The sequence below is a fragment of the Typha angustifolia genome, chromosome 7 (genome assembly GCF_048772165.1).
Source record: "Typha angustifolia cultivar Huaian chromosome 7, ASM4877216v1, whole genome shotgun sequence".
NCBI lineage: Eukaryota > Viridiplantae > Streptophyta > Magnoliopsida > Poales > Typhaceae > Typha > Typha angustifolia.
The window spans coordinates 15,156,616-15,179,051 of NC_133245.1; the positions used below are offsets into that span (position 1 = coordinate 15,156,616).

The following is a 22,436-nucleotide window of genomic DNA, read 5'->3' on the forward strand; positions in this document are numbered from 1 at the left end:
AGAAGAAGAAGAAGAAGAGATAAATAATTAAATGCCCAGCACAACACACCAGATGAACTCCCGCCATTGTTCTACATCTTAATCTTACATTGGTAGAGTACACAAAGATACAGAGACAAACTACGTGTAGTCGATGAAGATGTACAACGTGTAGAAACGTCCAAACTAACAGGTTGGTTTTTCTTTTTCTTTTTTTCTTTTTTCTTTGGGTTTTGTTTTTTGTTTTCCTCTGCCACCTTCTCTCTGTTCATCCGAGATTCCAATGTACACTTCCTCTCTCTCATGATCAGGAGTGCGATCGAACTCTTATACCTTTTGATTCCCTCTCTTTTTGTTTGTTGATGCTGCTATGTGCATGAGCTTATTACTGAGCTAGCCATTGGGTCGTGTCAGCCCACTCCGTTAGCTGAAGAGGACTCTTATTCCACAACAAATCAATAAATTAACAACGGATAGATTGACGCAATGAACACCATCATCATCATGATTTAGAGAAAAGGGATGAAAAAAAATGAAAACTTGTAGACCTACGACGCAACTAAAGATGTAGTTACTGAAAGAAGTGAGAAGAAATGATGATGATCACAGTGTAGAGGAAGGAGGAGGAGGAGGAGATGAGGAAGAGAAGAATTGAGTGTTGGGGTGATGCGAAGTCTCGAGTTTTGGGTGGGTGTTTGGGTAACAAATAGGTACATATGGTACATTGAGAGGAGGAGGAAGAGGAAGAGGAAGAGACTAATGGTGGTGGGCTAATTAATTATACTAAACCATGGCTAAGAAAGAACCCGTAGTCGTCGCCGCCGCTGTGGTCGGAGCGTTTCCTCCGCCGCCGCTCACGTTGGGCCTCTGGAACTCTATCTTGTACTGCATCTTCCCGTCCTCCTCGTCTTCGTCCTCGTCCTCGTCCTCCTCGTCGTCTTGGTCCATGTTGACGTCGCTGTCGGGGTCGTCCAACTTGTCGTAGCTCTCCATCGCCGCCTGCTGCCGCTGCTGCTCCATCAGCTTCTTCACAATGTCTTCTGGCTTCAAAGCAATCAATTCAATTATGATACGATCTACAAACCAATCGATCTTTTTCTCTAAGTTTGAGCATTGCTTGCTTACCTTCTTCATGGCCATGCCACCGCCACTAGTGCCTTCTTCGAGCAAGGTTGGAGTTAATCCTCCGTTGCTGGTTTGTATCTGTATGGCTCCGGATCCACCACCCTCCTCGGGATTCCCGACATTCCTTTTGCTGTTGTTTAAGTTATCGTTGTTGTTGTTATCGTTGCTTTCGCTTTCTGGTTGTTGCGGGGCTTGTGGAGCTGCCATAATTGTGAGGAAGTCACCTCGTTCTTGTGGATTGGGATTGGAATGATCGGTTTCTTGCCCTTGTTGCTGGATCGATCCCATTGAGACGACGCCGCTACTGCTAGCGCCGCCGCCGCCGCCGTGGTTTTTCTTGCGGTAGAGAGCGTCCAATTGGTGGAAGTAAGGGCAGGTCTTAGCGTCCTCCGGCCGCTTCTTGTTGCTTTCCTTCACCTTCTTGAAATACTTGTTGATGTTCTCCCACTTCTCCTTGCATCTCTTGGCGCTCCTGCTGTATCCCATCCTCTGCATTCCGGCGGCGATCTCCTCCCACAGCGGACCCTTCGGCCCGGCCTCTTGGTACTTCGTCTCGAGCCCGCTCCGCAGCTTGATCAACGCGTGCACCTCCGGCTTGGGCCAGCGCGAGGACGCCGACATGGTCTCCATGCCGGCGCTCCCAGACTGATCATGCTGCTCGGAGCCGCGAAACTCTTGGACCTGCTGGATATGTTGCGGCGGCGGCGGCGGCGCCGTCGTTTGCTGTGGTTGTTGATGGTGATGTTGCTTTTGCTGTTGGTGTTGCGGCGGCGTCTGCTGTTGCTGAGGTGGCGGCGCCGGCGGTGGTGTAGATATCGGATACTGAGTCGGCGAGATTGATGCGAAGGTGGTGGTGGTGGTGGGGAGAGTAGTCGGCAATGGGATGGTCTGGCCGCTGATCTTTTGGATGAATGAGATGACTGCGGCGTCGCGGGAGGAAGCCATAGCGCGCTCCTGCGCGAGGATATCCTGCTCGCGGCTGAGCCTAGCCATTTCCTGCCGCCGCCACGCCTCCTCGCGTATCATCCGCTCCTGCTCCCGTTTCTCGATCGTTTCCAAGAACCGCTGCTGCATCGCCTCCTGCCGCTCCATCACCTGCTTCATCAGTCCCTCGAAGAACGCCATCATCTTCCGGCTTCCCCCCGAACCTCCCCTCCTCTTCCTCTTCCCTTGCTCCCTGCTCCCCCCAATCTCCTCGGTTCCCTCGTCGTCGGAGTCGTCCGACTCCGACGACGTGCTCATGGAGGAGAAGCTGATACCGGCGGTGGGAGTGGCGGCGGCGGCGGCGATCGGGATCGTGGATCCGAGACTCTGCGGGGGCACGACGGAGATCGGAGTCGGCTGGATCCTGGCTGAGGAGGGGCCCACCATGCCGGCGCTGACTCCGATAGAGCTCACCGGAGAGACGGCAGCAGCGGGGTTGGGCGCGGTGGTCGTGGCGGCGTGGAGGGCCTCGAGCTGGCTAAAGAAGCGGTAGGTCTTGCCGTCTTGCCGGCCGGCGCGGTTCTCCCTCGTGCGCTTGTAGTACTTGTGAACGTTCTCAAACTTCTCCTTGCATTTCTTAGCGCTCCTCTTGTACCCCAACTCGGCTAGCTTCCTGGAGGAGGAGCAGGAAGAAGAAGAGGAGGAGGAGAAATGAATGAGAGAGGACGGTGATTGCATACATACCACACAAACGGCATCTACGCCAATTAGATAATAATAAGATGAATAATACTAATAATATTTTAAAAAAGATGGAAAAGATAAAGTATATTAACGTGATGGGAAAGAAAAAGGGGGAGCGAAATTTTCAAGTGAGATAAATAAGGAATGCATGCGTCTTGTACCCCGTTTCTCTCGTCGCCTCTTTGTCTTAAAATCATCTGCACCGGAATTAGAAAATTAACAGGGACTTGTTGGGATTGATGCCGCGGATCTGAAGCGGCTCTCCTCGAATTCGGCGACAAACACATAATTAAAGGATGGGGGAAAAGATGCTACGCTCGTGAAGCCGAGATGGGTTCTGGATCTAAGCGAGAGAGAGAGAGAGAGAGAGAGAGAGAGAGAGAGAGAGTCGTAGTAGTAGTAGTACTTTTTTTTTCTCTTTCCCAAAACTGGAGCTCATGAAAGCAATAGCCGCAGGGAGCAGCAGCTGCAGCATCTGCTGCTACAGATTGCCACTAACATGTGTTTCTCAGAATTCACACGAGAGAGAGAGAGAGAGAGAGAGAGAGAGAGAGAGAGAGAGAGAGAGAGAGGAGAAAATATTTCACTCTATTTCATGGGGGACTAAAGCCCAAGAAACCGTTAAAAAGAGTTGGAAATTTGGAGGATTTGTAATGCGTTTAACTACCTGGAGACATCCTCCCAGAGAGGCCCCTTGAGGGTGGCGTCCCGGAAGGCGGCGTCCATCTCGGAGCGGATCTTGAGAAGAGCCAGTGTCTCCTGCCTCGGCCACCGGTTCCCCGGCGCCCCACCACGCTCGACCTCCTCGCCGGCGGCGGCGAGGGCCTCGTCGTCGGGGAAATTCCCGCCCGTTCCGGGGACCAATTCTTCAAAATGAGATCTTTGTCCTGCTCCTGCTCCTGCAGGCGGCGGCGGACGGCTGCTTATAGGCGAGGCGGCCTCGGCGAGCTGCGACAATGGCGACGGCTGCTGCGGCGGCGGCTGGAGGTGGTCGGGGCCACCGGGAATTCCCATAAATGGGGTCATCTCCGGCGGTGGAACCCCGTACTGGGACCCCCCTTGCTGCTGCATGGCACTGGAATCTTTACCCCCGCTCCTCTTTCTCTCTCCCTCTCCCTAATTACCACTTCAGCTGGCTATATACTTTCTCTCTGCTTGTAGTACCACAGCTCAGGCACTAATTCTAATTGCGATCTCCAGCTCCCCTATTCCCCTCTCTCTCTCTCCCTCCCTTAACTGAGTGTGGAGAGAGAGAGAAAGGAGGAATCCGGAATTGGAAAAAGGAACTCAGTACAAGGAGAGGGGGTGAAAAGAGATTGAAGCATAGACAACTGGAAAGAGGAAAAGAAAAGAAAAGAGAGAGAGCCAGTCCAGGCCAGAGAGAGAGAGAGAGGGAGAGAGAGAGAGCGAAAGCGCAAAGACTAGGAGCGAGCTCTGTGCTGGCAAAATAACTAAAAAATTTCCGTCACCATTTATATGTGAAGAATATTATAGAAGATGAAGCAGGCTATGGCTATGGGTGAGAAAGAAAAGGGAGGAAGAAGAAGAAAGGGAAACAGCATCACAGAGAGGGGGAGAAATGAATATAGTGAGGGGGGGAGAGAGAGAGAGAGAGAAGGGTTCACTTACAGGAGATGATGATGATGATGATGATGATGATGATGATGTGTGTGTGAGAGAGAGAGAGAGAGAGAGAGAGAGAGAGAGAGAGAGAGAAGAGAGATGGGAAATGATAAAAACAAACTGGATGCTGCGCTGTCAGGGGGGCTTACTTTGCTGCCTAATAATAGTTAAAACCGAAAGGACAGAGAGGAGAGAGAGAGAGAAACAAGTAATAAGAGCACAACCACAACACGCACACAGTCTATCCCATACCTTATAGTGGTAATATACTTTTTATATAATGGCATTATACATCTATAGGTAAATATTAAATAAATAAAATAAAAATAGAATAGCTTTGGTTCTTCTCCTCTAGCTAACAGTTTTGAAACGGGGGAGTTACGATGGGACCCATCTAGCATGGACGGTTTCGATCAGAGCGTTGTGAAGTGGGTTCAATAAAAACAATGGTGGTTGGTGGTGGCGGTGGTGGCCCAGTTAGCTAGTCTTAGGGACCATTTTTCTTCACATACATTACCAAGAATTTTGCCAATCGCAATTATTTTGAATTACGACACAGAGGAGTAATTTGCACAAGAAATTAAATTTAAATTTAAATTTAAAATTAAAATTAAAAATTAAAAATTAAAAATTAAAAATTAAAGAATAAAGAATAAAGAGAGAGAGAGAGAGAGGAGGGTAGACAAGAACACACTACAACAGCTGTATTGTGGGGGCGGAGACGAGAGAGAGGAGGAGGGCTGTAACGTGCCGGGCGAATATCGCGGATCCCACGGAAACCCCAACTGCCAGCCAAATCCCCACGATTAAACCCCACACTCATACCATGTTAGCCAGGTAATAACTCAAGTAAACTAACCCTTAATTGACTTATTATTCATCTTTTTATTACCAAATAACTAGTTCCGTACATACACCCCCCCGTTAAAATAAAGCAGACGGAGGGAATCTCCGATCCAGATGGCACACGATTCCACCTGCGTGACCCCCCTCTCCATCATCTCCCCCGTGACGTTAATCATTGATGATTTTGAGTTAAATAACTAACAGATCCATTGCTAATCGTTTAGAGTAAAATAAAAAAGTAAATGCATGGAGTTGGCATGCAAGATATTGGCGAGATGTGGGCTTGTTTTTTTGCTCTATTTTTCTACTGAAAGGATGGGGTTTGAGTTATTACAGTGGGCCCCAATCTGGTCAAGTAATAATAGAGCCTCCCCCTTCCCCCCACCCCCCCTCACATCCCATTCCATTCCATTTCATTTCTCTCCCCCTCCTTACCCCTTTTTATTCTCACTATTTAACTCAATATTTCTCTCTATCTGTAACTCATCAACCAGTTTTATGTTTTTAACCAGTCGTAGGACATATTTCTTTCTTTCTTTCACGGCTCAATTTCATTATTACGCGAGGAATCAGAAGGAAGAAGGGAGAGAAGCAAAGAGATTAAACATGTGCCATCGGGGGCTCATCTCGCAATCATGGCCGTACCCAATTGGATTCCTTGGTCCGGACCCCCTCTAAAAATAGACGGGAAATGTACATAGGACTCATCATTCCAACCAATTATCTCACTATCTATACCAATCCAGAAAGAATTAATAATAATAATAAAATACTAGAAAAATCGTCTCAACGCTAAGAAAGTAAATACGAAAGAGGAAGTCATTTTTTGGGAGGGGAAGTAACCGAAACGGAAAGCTTCTCCCAATTTGATGCCAAGCTGATGCTGACCTGCCAAGTTTTGTCGTCGCTTCCAAGCCCCAGTTGCACGGCCAAATGACGCAGATGCCCTCGCCCACTGTTCATCCGCTAACGATTTTTCACTCTGCGGAGAACGCCGACCTCGAGGGGTGTTTCCGTCAGAAGGAGGAGAGGATGCTTGAATTCGGCGGCACAACCAGCTTTCTTTTTAATCCCTCTTTCTTTCTTTCTTTTTTTAATATCTTTTATTCCTTTTACTTTTTCTTCTTCTTTATCTCGCGGTGGTGGACTTGCATGGGTTGATTGACGAAGGGATCGCCGTCCGATTCGGATCGAGTGGCTGTGATTGGCTAGAGGTGGGGGACCAGTTAAAGATTAGCGTGGAGGGGGGGGGGGGGGGGGGGGGGGGGGAGATTGGGGCCCATCATGTGAAGAAAAACAAGCGTGTATTTGGGCCGGGCCCACTCTCGACAGGTGCAGGCGCTCATTGGTTGGGCTGTTTTTAACTTTGGGACCACCGTTATATTTTTTTTTTCTAGCTTCGTATATTACCAAAATATTAAAAACTAAGAACGAAAGATTTGCACTTAACACCCTATCTTTTACGTTTATCATGCCTATTATTTTGGCATTTAAAATCTCGGTGCAAAACAATCTATGTTAAATACGTATGATGAACCTAACTAACATCTGCATCTTTCCTGCAGTATATTGCGTTGGTATACATAACCTTTTAAGCTTCCTTACCACTAATGCACCTTTTAAGCTTCCTTACCACTAATGCCTCTGTCTCATTCATCTCTCACTTTTCCTTTGTGCAAAAGCCCCAGGTAACGTGACATCCGTCTATGAAATAGGAGTACGAGATGGGGACAAAGGAAAGGGTATGTAGAGAAGACCAGAAAACGTCATATCATGTAAATCTGTACGTAAAACGAGTGAATCAATAATTTGTACAATAAATTAGTGAATGAATGCAGTGTGGATGAATGGGAAAGGGAGGGGGGGGGGGGGGGGGGAAGAAGAGCATCCTAATTAAAGTTTGGAGTTTGAATTATCGAGAAAGCCAACTGTTTCACGTAGTTAGGTTGCGTGTGCAAACATAGATAGAAGCTAAATTATGTACATATAATCCTATCAATCTCCTGGGCCTCTCGTCTCACTGTATTAAAGCCACTATTTTACCTTTAGAAAAACGAAGAATTGCATCAGGTAACGGAAGGCTTGTCTGTAGGGTTATTATTCTATTTTTAATATATTTTCTTGTTTATATGCTTATGATGTCGATCTTCTATCTCGCTAAGCTTAATGAATGATTCCAAAAATAATAATAATAACAACAGAAAGATTATCGAGTCGTAGTCCTACGGACTCTTTCTTTTATTCGAGGGTAAACCTAATTAATCATAGTGAAAGATACTACATTATTTTTGCATAAATTATTTAAAGATTTATGTTCAGAGGGAATGATAAACCTAGGACAAACTTTAAATGGAATTGGCTAATTTCACATTGTTTTCGAGTATGCTCTCACCAAACTTAAGAATATTAAAGCAAGATTTCAAGCGTTGGTATAATGTTTCATTTAATGTCACTACCTGGTTGCACTTGCTACTACTCGTAAAATGCAAATCAATTATGAACTTGGCAATTATATTTGGCACCTTTATAAATAATGTTATCAATCTAGTAATTATTATAGAGTCCTTGGAGTCCTAAAACCTTGAATTATGATGTCTCTCTTCATACTTGTATTGGTGGATAGCATATTAGAGGATGAAGTAATTAAGATTAGAGATGCTAATTAAATTAAAAGGAAAGTTACCCATCTTTCCTAGATTGTTCTATGTCGGGCCATAATGAGGATACCAACAAAAAATTATCTTTGGTCCAAATAATTATCACTCTGTATTATTTAATCAAGTTTGTGGACTGAGATTAAGAAGTAAAATTATGAGTTTTTGGGCAAACCAAATGTGAGCACCAAACATAGTATCAGAATAAACGTTCCAAACTTATTTGCCTTTGCATATATAAGACCCATTAGAATCGTTTTCTCATTCAGTGATTTTTATTAAATTAATTTTTTATTTATTATTTTTAATAGGGTTTATTTTTCTAAGTGTCGGTATCAATCGCCCTACTTGTAAATATAATGCCAAATTAATTTGGTTAAAAACCCTAAAAGTCTCGCCATATATTGGCAGGTATCAATCGTCCTACTTGTAAATATAATACCAAATTAATTTGGTTAAAAACCTTAAAAGTCTCGCCGTATATTGGCAGTGTTTGACGGAGACATTGGCTTATAATCTCTCTTTTATCTTGAATTGAAAAAGGAAAAAGTCTTACCTAAAATTTCTTTACAAATATTCTCCAAACAGTATAGATATGGCATCATCCTATACATTGATGAAGACCGTAAAGAGATATCAAGAGATAATCCATCTTATTACGTCGTCATGTCTGTAGAATATATATTTAAATATTTATAGTTATTATTACGAGAAGCATAAGAAGAAGAAGAAAAACAGAAATCGTGCATATAAAAATAATTTTATGCAGAAAAATTAGGCATTCTCCTAGGTTCAATGAATTGGGTCCCATGTTTTCCCCACCCCAATCAAAAATATCTCCAAAGTTTTATGGCCCTTAATTAAGCAGTGGGAAAGAAACCACTGTCGTTAGGTATCCACACATATCACAAGATGCCTAAAGTTCTATTAATCTTAGCACCCAACTGTTTTAATCCTTCCTTCCTGCTTAGAACTTTACTCACTAATCTTAACCCATGTTGAAACTTTACTACATCGATGTATACATTTATAATTAGGGCTTTCCAAGCTCCCCATTTGTTTACAAAAATAATGAATCAATTCCACCAAATTATAAGGTAGTAATAAGTACTAAACGACATAGATTAATTTGGATGGCATCGAAGCCATACGAAATCTCTAATTTGGTACCTTAGACTGTACTTAGCCAAATCATTATGTTTATAATTTGTAATTATTTTCTCTTATCATCACTTGAAGTTATAATTAAAGATGCACATGCTAGTGGAGTGTGAGCTTCAACAAGCAACAATATATATATATATATATATATATATATATATATATATATATATATATATATATATATATATATAACAACATTAAAATCGCCTCCCAAGCCTTTAATCCCAACGGTTGGAATAACAAGGGATTGATTTGTAAATAATTAAACATACAAGGTTCGAATTACAAATTTTTATCTCTAAAATCTATTAACTAAATATGATTATTAAAAATGGTTTAAAGGCTGTCAAATATTATATATGAAATATACCATAAAAGGGGGAGATATTTTAATTGTTTACGTATGGTTATTAGCTTTAATAATATTTTATTAGGAATTTTTTTTATTTTTTCTTTAAAAAAATATTACTCAGCTATCATTTCGATCCTTTCACATCTCTCCTCTCCTTATCTAACTACTACAAATAATATTTTAGTCATTTTATCAAAAATATCTCCCAAATTTATCATCCTAAACCTAGTTAGATTAACTTAATTCAGTTTAAAAGTTAATAAAACTAAAGAAGATTAGAATTTATACCGCATCTGAACGCCACCTTGCGGGGAGAATCCAAAGCCCGAGAACGGAGGAGTGCATGGTGATATGGAATGCCACGTGCAACCACGTGGACGCCAGGTAACGTAAGCTCCACGTCGGTAGCTTATGATTGGACGGCTCCTCTTTTAACGAGCCTTGGAGTTTCTTTGAGTTACGCAATCGATCACCACACGGACCGCAGAATTTCCGCTCTACGTCCAGAGAGAGAACTCAATGATTAAGAGTAAACGGCTTTCTTGGGATAAGGAAAATAGAGTTGATTGCTAAGTAGAAGAAATTGTGAGGAAAATTTAAGAGAAAAGGAGTTGACTCTAATGCAAGCAAAAAGAAAACGTGATACATTAGAATGGATAGATAGATATTTATTTTATTAAGCTCAGTCGTTCATGGCACTGCTTTTAATTCAACCACTGTTATTATTTATCAAATATCATTTCTCTTTTCTTTTTTTTTCTTTTCTTTTTTAAATAAATATATATAGATAAATAATAAATGTGGATGATTATGAAGACAAAATATCGACTGGTTCTGATAATTATTTGTAAGATAACATGTTAAAATGAGGAATTAATATTTGTAAAAATAAAGGGGTCAACTGGCTGACCCCAGAGTGAACGGGACAAAACATGACAATTGGGAGTTGGAGGTGGGGCAGAGGAAAAGGATGTCACATAAGAGCTAATATTATTAGCCTTACCGAGTTCCGATTGATGTTAAATATTCCTCTCCTTTAAATTTCTTTCTTATTCGCATACGTTATATCAAATAATGACCAACATCATCAAATCTTTCCACCCACTAATATAATTGGGTGATCGATCACCAAGTGCACTGCAATCAAAGCTCCAATCATGGGAGATTTAGATGCAATGCCTCAGGATTAAATGATAAGCATTGCACACACGATGGATGGATGGATGGATAGATGAATGCATGCTACTTGTGAATAGGAGCATCCAAATGTTAGAAAAGTAGTCGAAATTATTAGATATAATCGTAAGAGTCATACATACACCATGATGAATTGCAGCTCCCATCATGGAATCAAAGTACTTTTAATACCAAATCACTATATTTGCTATAACAACACTCTTCTCAAAACCTATAAGCATGTAAAGAAATAAGAAAACAGTAAGGAAAGACTTATAGACATAACCACAATAAAATACATATGGTTCATCCAAAACTAAGCTATGCCCATGAACATGAAGAAGAATATTTCGCTATCAAGAATATGAGATATGGGTAGAGAGATCTCATTTATCTACTAAGGTCGTCGAACAACATTCTCAGGGGAAGCCCTTCTCTCGTCGGACTCTCTCTTAGGCAAAACCTACCTTTGAAGTGCCTAGAGGGCAAAACCCCTCTTTTGTGTGCCAATTCTCAACATTTGGGTAATACAAACCCTCATATATAATCTCTCACTTAACCTAAGTCAAGCGAACTCAAACATAGATAACTCACTTCATGAGTCTATTGAATCAACCCTAATAAATATATGTTGTGACTTTGATATCACAAACCTTACAGTTTGGCGTCATGCATATCAAGATGCTGCATTTGTACAGTGTTAAAATGGAAATCATCCTAAGCAAAAGAATCTTGATCTACATTCTTTTCTTCCCATCAAAGGTTAAGACCATGTGTTTATAAGTGGATATCAAGATGTTTCATATGGTTCTAACTAGCCACTTGGAAAGGATATATGATGGGATCTATGAACCCAAAATTGATATTGTTATTAATACATGGAACCAAAGGGGGCACTTGAGCTTTTCTATTCTTGTATGGGACTATTCTAAAATCGTAAAATATGAAGAACCATGGTTATTCTCCATGAGTCAGTATGAATTCACTAGTTAGTGCAGTCACATGCAATTATTTGTTTGCTATAATAATAACTACTTAGAAATACATTTTATCTTTTTGTGGTTAAATTAAATTTACGGTATCTGTTGAATTTTTATTTGGGTAACTTGACTCTCTTCTGTGGTTATCTTTATCATTTCTTACTTTGGATGTTGAAAATCTATAACAAAACAAAAGGATAGAAGAGAAAAACAGAATAAAAGGGGTTAGAAGTTCAACAATTTTTAACAGAAATATTTAATTGCTTAAAAGTGAAGTAAAAAAATAATCACTTTCAAATACCTCTCTATTTTTTTTTATATTTATTTACAGAAAATATTTAAAAAAAATAACTCTCTTATCTACCAAGAAAAATTCAAAATTTTTTTTTTACTTACTTTCAAACAGAGTTACTTTATTAAACTCTAATTTCTACTAAACTTTATGTAGAAATTATAAGCTGTGCATGATGCAACTGTGATAATATGTGGATTATTTGTGGGGCTCGTATCGAGTAAAGTTGGACCCTTGTTTTGCCGACTTAATCTACGAGCTCCAATCATTATATATATATATATATATTCCAAGATAAAAGATGAGCACCACTATTAAATTGACCAATCTGATGGCATTAACTCACATTAACCACTTGCGTCATCAAAGTTAGATATATGTAGGGAAACACTGTTCACTGCAAGTAGCTGCACATGCTATTTATCAATCTAGCTAGTGATAAGATCAGATATCCACTCCCTCCCCTGATCAAATATTAATACCACGCAATCCATTTCAAGGAATATAAAGCATGTCAATGTGATTAAAACGCACCTCCCTTCTGGTTGCAACTGTCAACCTTCTCACATAGCATTAATACCAAGCCCAATTTTCTCTCGCCACTTGTGTGCATGACCCCACTCACTGTTTCCAACCACTAATTCCTAGTGTAGAAATTAGTATCACAAATCACACAACAGTATCCTTCTTAGCATTACTGTTGCAATGATGTTGTCCTTTGCATAGCTATAATACCGATCACACATCGGAGCAATCTGGAGAAGAAAATAGAGAGGAGAATTAGGTGCAGAATTGACATGGGAGAATTCAGTGATACAGGATGAAGAGAAGTAAGCTTGTACCAGACAAGATTTACAACCATCGCGGTCGTTATGTCGTAATCTCCTGTGTTGTAATAGACAGGATCGAATGCGACAATCACATGTGTGGTCTCAGGAAAGCCAAGTAGCTAGCTTTAAAGATTATACCCCAGAAGGGAAAGAATTAATCCAAATCGTCACCCTTAGAAGTGCATGAGTAAAGGACAAGAAGATTTTATAGGTAGGCATGCCTTGTTGCAGGAATAAAGCTTCTTTATGTAGGCATTGAGTAGGACTTGTAATAACACTGCACAACTGGAAAAAGGAGATAAAAAGACAAGCGGAATAAATACAAAGTTTGTTGTTATAATTCAGAACGTAAACTGCAGCAGGCATCTGAAGCCAATCAAATAGGAGCTTTTCTTGCTGAATCAGGGATGCCTGAATTAATGGAAAGATGACTTAAAAGAGTTCATAGAAGTCAGTAGCAACAGTCACTGAGCTACAACGATCATCTTTCAGAGATGATTGCAACCACTTTTTAGGTCAACAGGTCACAATCATGCTAATTGCTGACCATTATGAAACAATACAAAAACAAAAGGAAAATGAAAATCTTATGCAATCTGTGTCTAAATCTAGTTCCAGACCACCAATTTCCCATGTTCTTGTTCCAGATGTCTAACTTTATTTTCAAAATAAATCTTTTCAAATAGAAAGTACCTGCGAAGTTCATAGATGACTCCAGAACAATTTGTTATATCAACCAGCTTCACCGATTCTAAATTAACCCTGTCAAACTATATGAATTCAGCTCCAGTTGGGAATTATTTCTGGCTTTTGCAAGATATACAAAACATCTTTGTAAAGGAATCATTTTAAAGCATAAGCATTAGATAGCATACACCCTGTCCTTCAAGATTGATTCATGCTTCTGGTGACATTATGACCATAAGATCCACATATCAAAGACCACTAACTGTAAGTAAGCATGCTCTTCTGTCAGGTGGAAAACAAGTAAATAATGCATAATTAGTTCAAGGACTGGCGGATGAAAATAAAAGGATAAGCAGTTCATCGTCTATATCCACGTATATGTAGTTTATCTTGAAGAAATCAATATTGACAAGTTCTGCCATCAGAGAGAACAGAAGATGTTTTACTTATCATGAAAGAAAATTTCTCTATAAATATACTCTTAGAAGAAAAAAAAAATCTGTATAACATCATATTTTTTTCACATTAAATCCAATTATTATTTTCACAATGGCAATAATACTAAGACAAGACTATAATATGAGCCTTCAACTGAGGTTGACATGACAAAACAACCTTTCAAAGCATGTTGCCCTATGGCACAGAATAGAAGATTCAATATTACTAACAGCTGTAATTTCATCTGAATAAGAGTGTTTCTTGAGAATGTTCTTCAAACTGTCTTTGTTGATGAGCCGATTTAGAAGCTGCAAACAGTGCACCTGGATGGGCTCAGGTCACAACATTACGGACTTGTTACATATACTTAGAAGTCCTAAAATATGATTCTTGACTTCTAATTGCAACACTTTCCAGAATATTATTGTTAGGTGTTAGGTCAAAGCACAATAGTAATCTGGAATATCCATAAAATAAAAGGTTTGAAGTTCTAGTCGAAAAGGACTTGTTTCCATCCAAAATGATCTGAAATATCCATCATTTATGGTTTCATTGGAAATCTATGCCAGAAAACTCGAAAGCCGCACAAAACAGACTGAAATTGACCCAGACCTGAATGAAACTATAGATAAAATTGAATATTGACTAGAACTGGCCATTTCATAAAAAGAAACTGTGCAGTGCCATTCAAAGGCACTATGCATATTATCACCAAATGTATTTATTTCTAAGGAAGTCAAATAAAACTCATTATAGTGAACTCGAGCAGACACATTCTAGACATGGTTCATCAATAGCCACATTGAAGAGTAAATTTAGTTATTCCATTCTCTTCTAATTTAGATGCAAATTCATGACATATCTTCCTTTTTTTCTCAACAGTGACCATGTACATCGCCATAATTTAATTTACCTACCACCAAAAGCATATTAAGAAGAATCAGTCTTTAGTAATTCTAAATATAAGCATTTCCTTAACCCAAACACTTATTAGTCATATAATTGTCATGTAACAAATAACATTAACTTCACTGATTAATTATTTACTTATAAAGTATTTCAAGTCATACTACACTTAAATCATACAATTTTACATATATAATCCTGAAACTACTGAACCATTAAAAAATATCCTATGTAACAAAATAACTCCAAAGTGATGAGCAATCTGGTTTGCTGTGTCCAAGTTTTCTTCTCAATTTTCATATTTGGAAACTTCTCTACAAATTTTGCAAAACTTTGATGCTAAGCATCACTGCCAAAAAGAAACCCAGACCTAGTCAAGACAAAACACTAATCGAGATATAGAACCTCGTCGATCCTTCATATCTTTTGCCAAGGCATAAACAACAAGAAACCTCTAGTACCAATAAGTGAAAACATCAGATATTGGTGAAAATATTTTAGCAACAGCTAATCTAATACTGCAACAACAAAAGAAAATGACAACAGCATTCTATTATATAAAATACAAGGGATGGTATCCTAGTTGCACAATACTTTAGTGTAATTACCTTTTTTTCAGCTTCAGCGGCAATTTTTTGATCAAATAGGTTTGAGAAAATCACATCTCCCAATGTGTGACGCCATGCTAATGTGTATTGGGACCTGCTGTCAAAATCCTAGGCATGCCAAGTACAGCACGCATGTAACAGAGCATGATAATTATTGTTTAACATGGCAACTACTTCTCTGAAAAAGAAAGATGCTTAGTCTAGCAAATATCAGACTAATCACTGTATTATGAAACCAACATTGGCTATATTGTTGTATGATTGTACCCTTCAAAGATATTTCCAGGACAATTTATACCATCATCCAAGAAAATCTAAATTATCAAATAGCAGGTACAGCAAGACCTTTGCAAACATAAAGGAAATGTCAGTAGTATGTGGGGTATAACATCAAAAAAAGTTCAAGCCATTAAATGCCAAAAGATTATGATGCAGCATATATAGAATGTAGATATGGATTTGGATTATATAAAACTTTCATTATCTTCGATAAGTTTAAGCATGTGGAATCATACATAAATCTAGTGAACCACAAGTAATCCTTGTTTATTAGTGAACCCCAACAGCCCTTGGTGAGACCAATTAATCTAACACATGCCCTTTTGCCTTCCTCTAATCAGAGAAGTTAAGTTTTAAAAGCAACAAAATATTTGATATTCCCTGAATGGATCAACAACCAAAGCGTCCTGTAGGAGTACAAGAATAAAAACAACACCCCTATGACTCCCTTAATTGGTGTCAGTTAAATACTTAAATGAACAATTTTTTTCTTCGTTCAGCTCCATCTTGGAGTTCTCAACATCACGAAGGGTTCTAAACTTCTAGTTGTATCTAGGTCTGCTTTTCGTCTCTCTTCTGGCATCTTCCATCTATACTGGAAATCTGAATCACTTCTTAATCGCACCATTTATCACTTTTAGCATGTTCAGACCATCTTAAATAATTTCCTCATACCTTATCCTCAATCAGTGCTACCGTTACATTTCCAAACTCCCTCCAAGACTGAATAAAAAGAAAACTAAAGGCAAAAGAATCTTCAAGCATCAAAACCCAATGTTCTTTTGCACCAATAACAGACATAGGTTTGCAGAGGAGAGCACTTACCATTAAAAGAAAAGAAAAGAAGAGAAAAAGACCATCTCGCAGAAGCCAATATTCATCAATAATTCAACATGAGTGATTAAATGTGACCTACTCTAAGCACTAAATAGAATATAAAAGACCGAAATGACCAATCTAAATCATTCAACACCATTTCAGTTATTATCTGACTGCTAGTTTTGGCATTATCAGATGTGCTCATGGATCCAACGTAAAAGTGCTACACAATGGTCTCTTTAGGCCATTTATATTCCATGGTTTAGAAAGGCATTTGGAAATTCTTGCTCCAACAAAATAACCTTTTGCATAAATGTAGGTATTGCTTCCCTGTAATAGCTGATAATACAATTTAATAATGCAACTTGTTGTGCCACGCGAACCAGGGAACAAGGCCCTCACATACTTGTGATGGCATTTAGTTGCTTGGCACATGCATGTACTAACCAGTGAGGTCACTGTGTGTAATAAAACAGTGTTGTGCCTCCAATTTTAAGGAGTTCCCTATAAGTCAATGTGTGAGTGTATTCACTTAATTCAGCAAAATGACCAGCAGGAGAAATTCAGAAAATGATATATATTGCTCAGCTCTAATAATTTACTTGTACTGGCAAAGTGTCAACAAATTGGAGCACAAACCAAGAAGCATCAATTTTAATCAACCTAAAATAATGTTTAGCATCACTGAATATATGTAACTCAGGCGATGATTTCAAGGATATAGTGCAGTTATAAGGAATTTGAGGGAAGACATGCAAATATAAAATACTCCAGGGCAAATACATGACAACCTTATCTATATACACAGATCCACACTGGCACATGCTTGTTGTGTGTTTGTTCAACTATGCATGATAAGTTCCACAGGAATTTAATTGTTGTTGCTCAAACATTGTTGGCATAATTGTCTTGCACTTTCCCAACTTCCAATAACTATGAGCACCGAGCATAAGCATCCATCAGTACTTTTTGACCATTCTTCTAAAAAACTTTCGCCTTAACGCCCATGCTCCCATCTTAGATAGAATATAAGTAGGCTCCACTTAGGTCCCGCCTAGATGACCGCCTTAGCATCTTATATATCATTTTTTAATATATAGATTGACTCTGAAATTTAAAACTATTGTACATTGATGAATTAGTGGATTCTTATAGCTTACTATAGTTCTTAATAAGAATATTAAGAAGAATGCATTAGTATATTGTTCAAATTGTAGGTATTAATTTAAAAATTTTAACTTCTTCTCTCACTATTATTTTTTTTTCTTTGTTTATTTTTTAACCATTTTGAATTCTAGTCACTCGCCTAGCACCAAAGCGCTACACGGTCCCTTGTCCACCCGTCTACTACCTACAGTATTTTAAAACCTTGCTCTTGACACACGAGATTCAAACTATTTTACATGTGACAACATGATAAATGACAAAAGAACCAATTATGAAGACCAATGCATCATAAAAGATACTAGGGTATAAAAAATACTTACTGCGAATACTGATACATGAAAGAGCTGTCTAATCATTGATTTTATTATGAAATTATGATGATATGCCTTATGAGAAAGGCTTTGAGGCAAAGAATTATAAAAAAGATGTTCCTCAATCAGATTTGAAGCAAAAGTTTCAAAACTACCTTCAGTACTCAAGAAGGTCTAAGCATTGACATGAAAAGTGTCGATATGCTCGAGTGAATCAAAGACCAGCTTCCAATGTGGAACAAAAATGTTGAAACACAGGAGAAAGTAAAGCCTGACTGCTAACTATGCTTTCCTTTTGTCATTTAGTGAAATGTTATAAATTCTATTGCCTCCTTAATAATCACATAGAATTAGCGGCTGACCCAAAAGTTCTCTGCTTGCATTGCCCAACAATAATGAGCAAAGTGCCATTTCTTGTTTCATCTAGCTTACTACAAAGCCGCCGTGGCACCTATTCAATCAAAAGGTAAAACATATGCATCAGCTAAGAATTTATAAAGACAAAATTTCATCAAAATGAAACAAGCAAGACCAAGGTATTGAACAAACCAAATGCCATTTTTTGCTTAATGGAGTTCCCAAAACTTGAATTTCATCTACTTTTGGCAAAGGAGGAGATCGAGGAAAGCAGAACACTTTCCTCTTCAGGTCGTCTCTCCCAGTAGCTCGTACATAAGAACCCTTTGTAATGTTACCATCCTTCCAAATATCTTTCAGGAAAAATAGAATCGGCTTCTTGCACACTGATCTGTAAGAATCCCTTGTGTCAAAATCAAACTCATTCTTGTGACCAATCTTATTCCAAGCAATATAAGTCTGCTCGGATCTCTCCAAATCTCGTGGAAGAACAATGTTAGGGAACACTTGTACAACATAGCCCAGTGACACAGCAATAGTAAGCTTCCGGCTTTTATCATAAGCAATAGCACGCTGCAAAAAACTCTGTGGATCTGTCTTCATAGCCTTTGTAAAAAGCACAAGGCTTTCAAGGGAGCTCAAGCCAGGGTAAAAGGAGTCAACAGTCTCAACATGATGGATTGATATAAAAGGAGCAATAGGATGAGCAGCCAAAAGTCCATGTGCATTCCCCCTAATATCCCACTGAGATAACAAAGAAGAACAAACAGCAATATTGGTAATATTCATATTCAATAAGATACTAGTTCCAATGATCATTCATCGTCCCAATCCAATGACATGCAGACATTACGTTCAGTTGATAAATAAGTTATCTTGACGGCGAAAATTAAGAACAAATATATCAAGAATCCGAAATGTACCTGATGGAAACCATGCTCGCGAGTTAAGGGGACTCCGAGCTCGGAGATGCAGGCATGCAGCCGGTCGTCACTCCCGTAGAGCCGGGGGTACCTCTCAAGGCATCCATCCTGCATCGTCGCAAGGGCCTCGGCGAGCGGGTAGCTGAGGGCAATGCCGCCGCCGCCGAAAGCCATGGAATGGCTGAAATAGGTGTTTGCAGAGTGGCTCTCGGACGGCGCCCCGACGTAGACCATCTCGGTCCAGTCGTACTTGGCGAGCACGGCGACGAGGTTGTCGATGCAGACGATGGTGTCGTCATCGACGAGCACGAACCACCGTGCCGTAGGGTGGCCGAGTCGGAAGCTCTCGGCGACGATGCGGGCTATGCGGAGGCCGGATGGGTGGCCGGTGGGGTTAGTATAGCGGAACCGGGAGATGTCCTCGGAAACGCGAATCGGAGGGAGGAGAGCGTCGTCGTCGTCCGTAGCTAGAGGGAGGTCGTCGAGCCAGACGTGGCCGCGCATGGAGGAAGGGCGCCACCATAGGCGGAGGAACTCGCGGCGGCGCCGCCAGAGGTGCGCGGAACCAGCGATGCCGAAGACGAGGTGGCGAGCTGCGAGAGGGGAGGAAGAGGAGTATCCGTCTTGCGAGTCCGAGGAGGTTAGGGTCTCTGAAGAGAGGAAGGGGTCGCGGAAAGGAGGAGAAGGAGGAGGAGGAGGAGGAGGAGGAGGAGGAGGAGGAGGGGAGAATAGAGGAGAGAATAATGGAGGAGGGGAGGAGATGGAATGGAAGCGAGTCCACGAGAGGAGGGAAGAGGAGGTGGACGGAGACGATGGCGAGGATGAAGAGGAGAATACGAGGGAGAGCCAAGCGGCGGTGGCGAGGAGGAGTGCAAGGAAGGCCGCGGCGGAGGAGGCGATATGGCAGCGGCGAAGAGGACGGAGGGAGGATGTGGGGAGGAGGGCTGGTTTCATCGTCGTCACCATCGTCGTCGTCGCCATCTTCGTCGTCATCGTCATAGTCTTCGCTCATTTGCGCGAGGAGGAGACAGGGTTGTTATATTTTAGGGAGGAGAGGAGGGGAGGTATATATTTGGAAAGTGGAGAGTCCGATGGTGTAGTGGCGTTTCAAACTTTGAAGAGAAGAAGAAGGGAGAAAAGAGAATCCTTCTTTTGGTTTTGGTGGTGAGGCCAGGAAAAGGAGAGACTGTGGCGGTGGTGGTGAGGTGTTTCATCAAGTGGGAGTTTCGTCGGATGGGGAATACGAGGATCTGGGTCTTGGAAGGGTCGTGATGGAGATTGCTGTTCCCGGAGTCCGGAGAGCGTCGAGTTGTCGCCTCTCAATCGGGCTATAATTTTTAATCAAACTAAGGCCCAGAATAATTCACTTCAAAATGTTTTTTTATTATTTATTAATAAGCTTAAAAAATGATTGGCATGGAAAATACATAATATTTTTCGTTTTTTTTTCTCCTTTTCTTCTAAATTTGTTTATCCGCTGCTTGAGCTACTTACTAAATGGTGATAGAATATTGAAGAAATAGAGGAACATCTCTTAAGGCGGCGGGTATATAAGGGACTTGTATTCAATTATTTAGTTGAAATAATAAAAATTAAAAAATAATTATAGTAATATTTTACCCATATTCTCAAAATATCCCGTCTGATTTTAATCAGACCTTCAAATGACAAAAGGATATATTTCAAAGAAAAAAAATGCCTTACTTGTAACAGAAAAATCAAAATGAGTTCGTTTTAAAAAAGAAAAATAATGAACCTCTAACGTTTATGCAAAATATAAAATATTGGTCATTGTATGTTAAATTTAGCGCTACTTAGCTATTCAAATAAATTAGTTTTTGTGGAGGTTTAGTTTAGTATTTGATCCATGCATAAGAAATACTTATTTATGAAATATGATTTTTTTTAAATGTACTTTACAGTCAAATATTTATTTATGCATATTTTAATTAAATCTTACATAAGATAAGTTATGCATATTTTCTAAATAATATTTTTAATATAATTAACTTAATTATTCAGAGTTAGTAACCAAACATAATTTTTTAAAAAATATTCAAAATGATTATTATATTTATAATTTAAATAATAAAATACAAGTAAAATTATATATAAGTACTTCCAACAGTCCATACTTTGTATCTAGAAAGATTGGAAAAAATATAAACATTTTACTGGCATCTAGTCCCCTTCTATACACCCATTGAAATACTTCCTTTTAACCTTTGGGCGTCCTTTTAGTTTTATGCCAAAGAGCTGGATCGAGCCTCCCATATGCTTTGGTGCTTCCCAAAAACAACATAATCCGGACATGGTTGATGGTTATCAATCTTTTGGCGAGTAAAAAATAAAAAACCGTGTGAACGATTTCGTCTTTTATTCATTTCATTTTAGTTCTCCTACTTATATAGACACGACATTAATGCGAGAATATCTCGAGCTTCCAGCTTTAACAGTAGAATGTTAACCAGGCGAGCTTATAAACATACACTTTGTGCTATGTTGGTGTTTGGTACCATCCGTGCCTCCCAACTTGTCAAATGTTTATTAGGAGCAGAAGAATTATTAAATTTTCCAATCATTTCCAGAGAGGAAAGGGTAACGAGCAACCGATGTATAATAATAGAGCCTTCACCGTGTCCACAAATCGTTCAGATTCCATTATAGTAATCAACAAAATAAATAATTGTTTTTTAATGAAATAGTTTGCACGCCGTAACGAATTTCTTCTCACTTTGACTACTTTACTACTACTACTACTACCACTACTACTACTATTATTATTTTGATAAGGCCCTGCTTTAGAAAAGTGCGTAACTTAAAAGGGAAAAGCAAATTATGTCACGTAGAAGTTTCATGTGGTTTGGCGGCGGCTTCTTTTCTCCAGTTAAATTGATTACGAGAGGGGAGAGGCTCTTAACTCTATTCTCCCATGTTATTCTCCTTAAAGATCTGACGACTATTGAAATCCTCGACTCCATAGTCTCTGTCATCGATAGCAGAGATGTTTGGTTTAAGCTCTCATTAGCTTTCGTCTCTGTCCTAACAATAACATGGCCGCTCTAATTATTTAATTGCCACCATCATTGGCCATTAGATTCATTCTTTCATGTTGGTCGTGCCTACAAGATGTTCGATGAAATGCCTATTTGAATTATAATCCCCTCCCTAGTCCATTATTATTGGTGCACGATTGCAAGTGACAATGTCGTGTTCTCTTTGTTAAACTGGATATGAAGTCTTGACATCGAA

The 22,436-nt window shown here is 39.7% G+C and overlaps 2 protein-coding genes across 8 annotated transcripts; both read right to left on the minus strand.

Annotated features, from left to right (window-relative positions):
• Nucleotides 1–4,468, minus strand: LOC140761979 (trihelix transcription factor GTL1-like). 2 transcript variants are annotated; one of them, XM_073099554.1, is made up of 3 exons: nucleotides 3,440–4,463; nucleotides 1,105–2,701; nucleotides 1–1,023 (listed from the first exon to the last, which is right to left on the minus strand). In XM_073099554.1, the coding sequence occupies exons 1-3, from the start codon at nucleotides 3,841–3,843 to the stop codon at nucleotides 763–765; spliced, it is 2,262 nt and encodes a 753-aa protein (XP_072955655.1). In that variant the 5' UTR covers nucleotides 3,844–4,463; the 3' UTR covers nucleotides 1–762. The 2 variants fall into 2 exon arrangements, with proteins under 2 accessions (XP_072955655.1, XP_072955656.1); XM_073099555.1 differs by having other exon boundaries at nucleotides 860–1,019; nucleotides 3,440–4,468.
• A 5,381-nt stretch (nucleotides 4,469–9,849) lies between these two features.
• Nucleotides 9,850–20,469, minus strand: LOC140761861 (uncharacterized). Of its 6 annotated transcripts, XM_073099363.1 has the most exons (7): nucleotides 19,185–20,469; nucleotides 18,454–19,005; nucleotides 15,329–18,355; nucleotides 13,565–13,658; nucleotides 13,383–13,451; nucleotides 12,702–12,974; nucleotides 12,194–12,614 (listed from the first exon to the last, which is right to left on the minus strand). In XM_073099363.1, exons 1-3 carry the CDS (start codon nucleotides 20,181–20,183, stop codon nucleotides 18,245–18,247), a joined length of 1,662 nt encoding a protein of 553 aa, XP_072955464.1. In that variant the 5' UTR covers nucleotides 20,184–20,469; the 3' UTR covers nucleotides 12,194–12,614; nucleotides 12,702–12,974; nucleotides 13,383–13,451; nucleotides 13,565–13,658; nucleotides 15,329–18,244. The 6 variants fall into 6 exon arrangements, with proteins under 6 accessions (XP_072955465.1, XP_072955464.1, XP_072955466.1 ...); XM_073099364.1 differs by adding an exon at nucleotides 9,850–9,908 and having other exon boundaries at nucleotides 12,394–12,614; nucleotides 13,383–18,355; XM_073099365.1 differs by lacking the exon at nucleotides 13,565–13,658.
• Nucleotides 20,470–22,436: the final 1,967 nt, after the last annotated feature.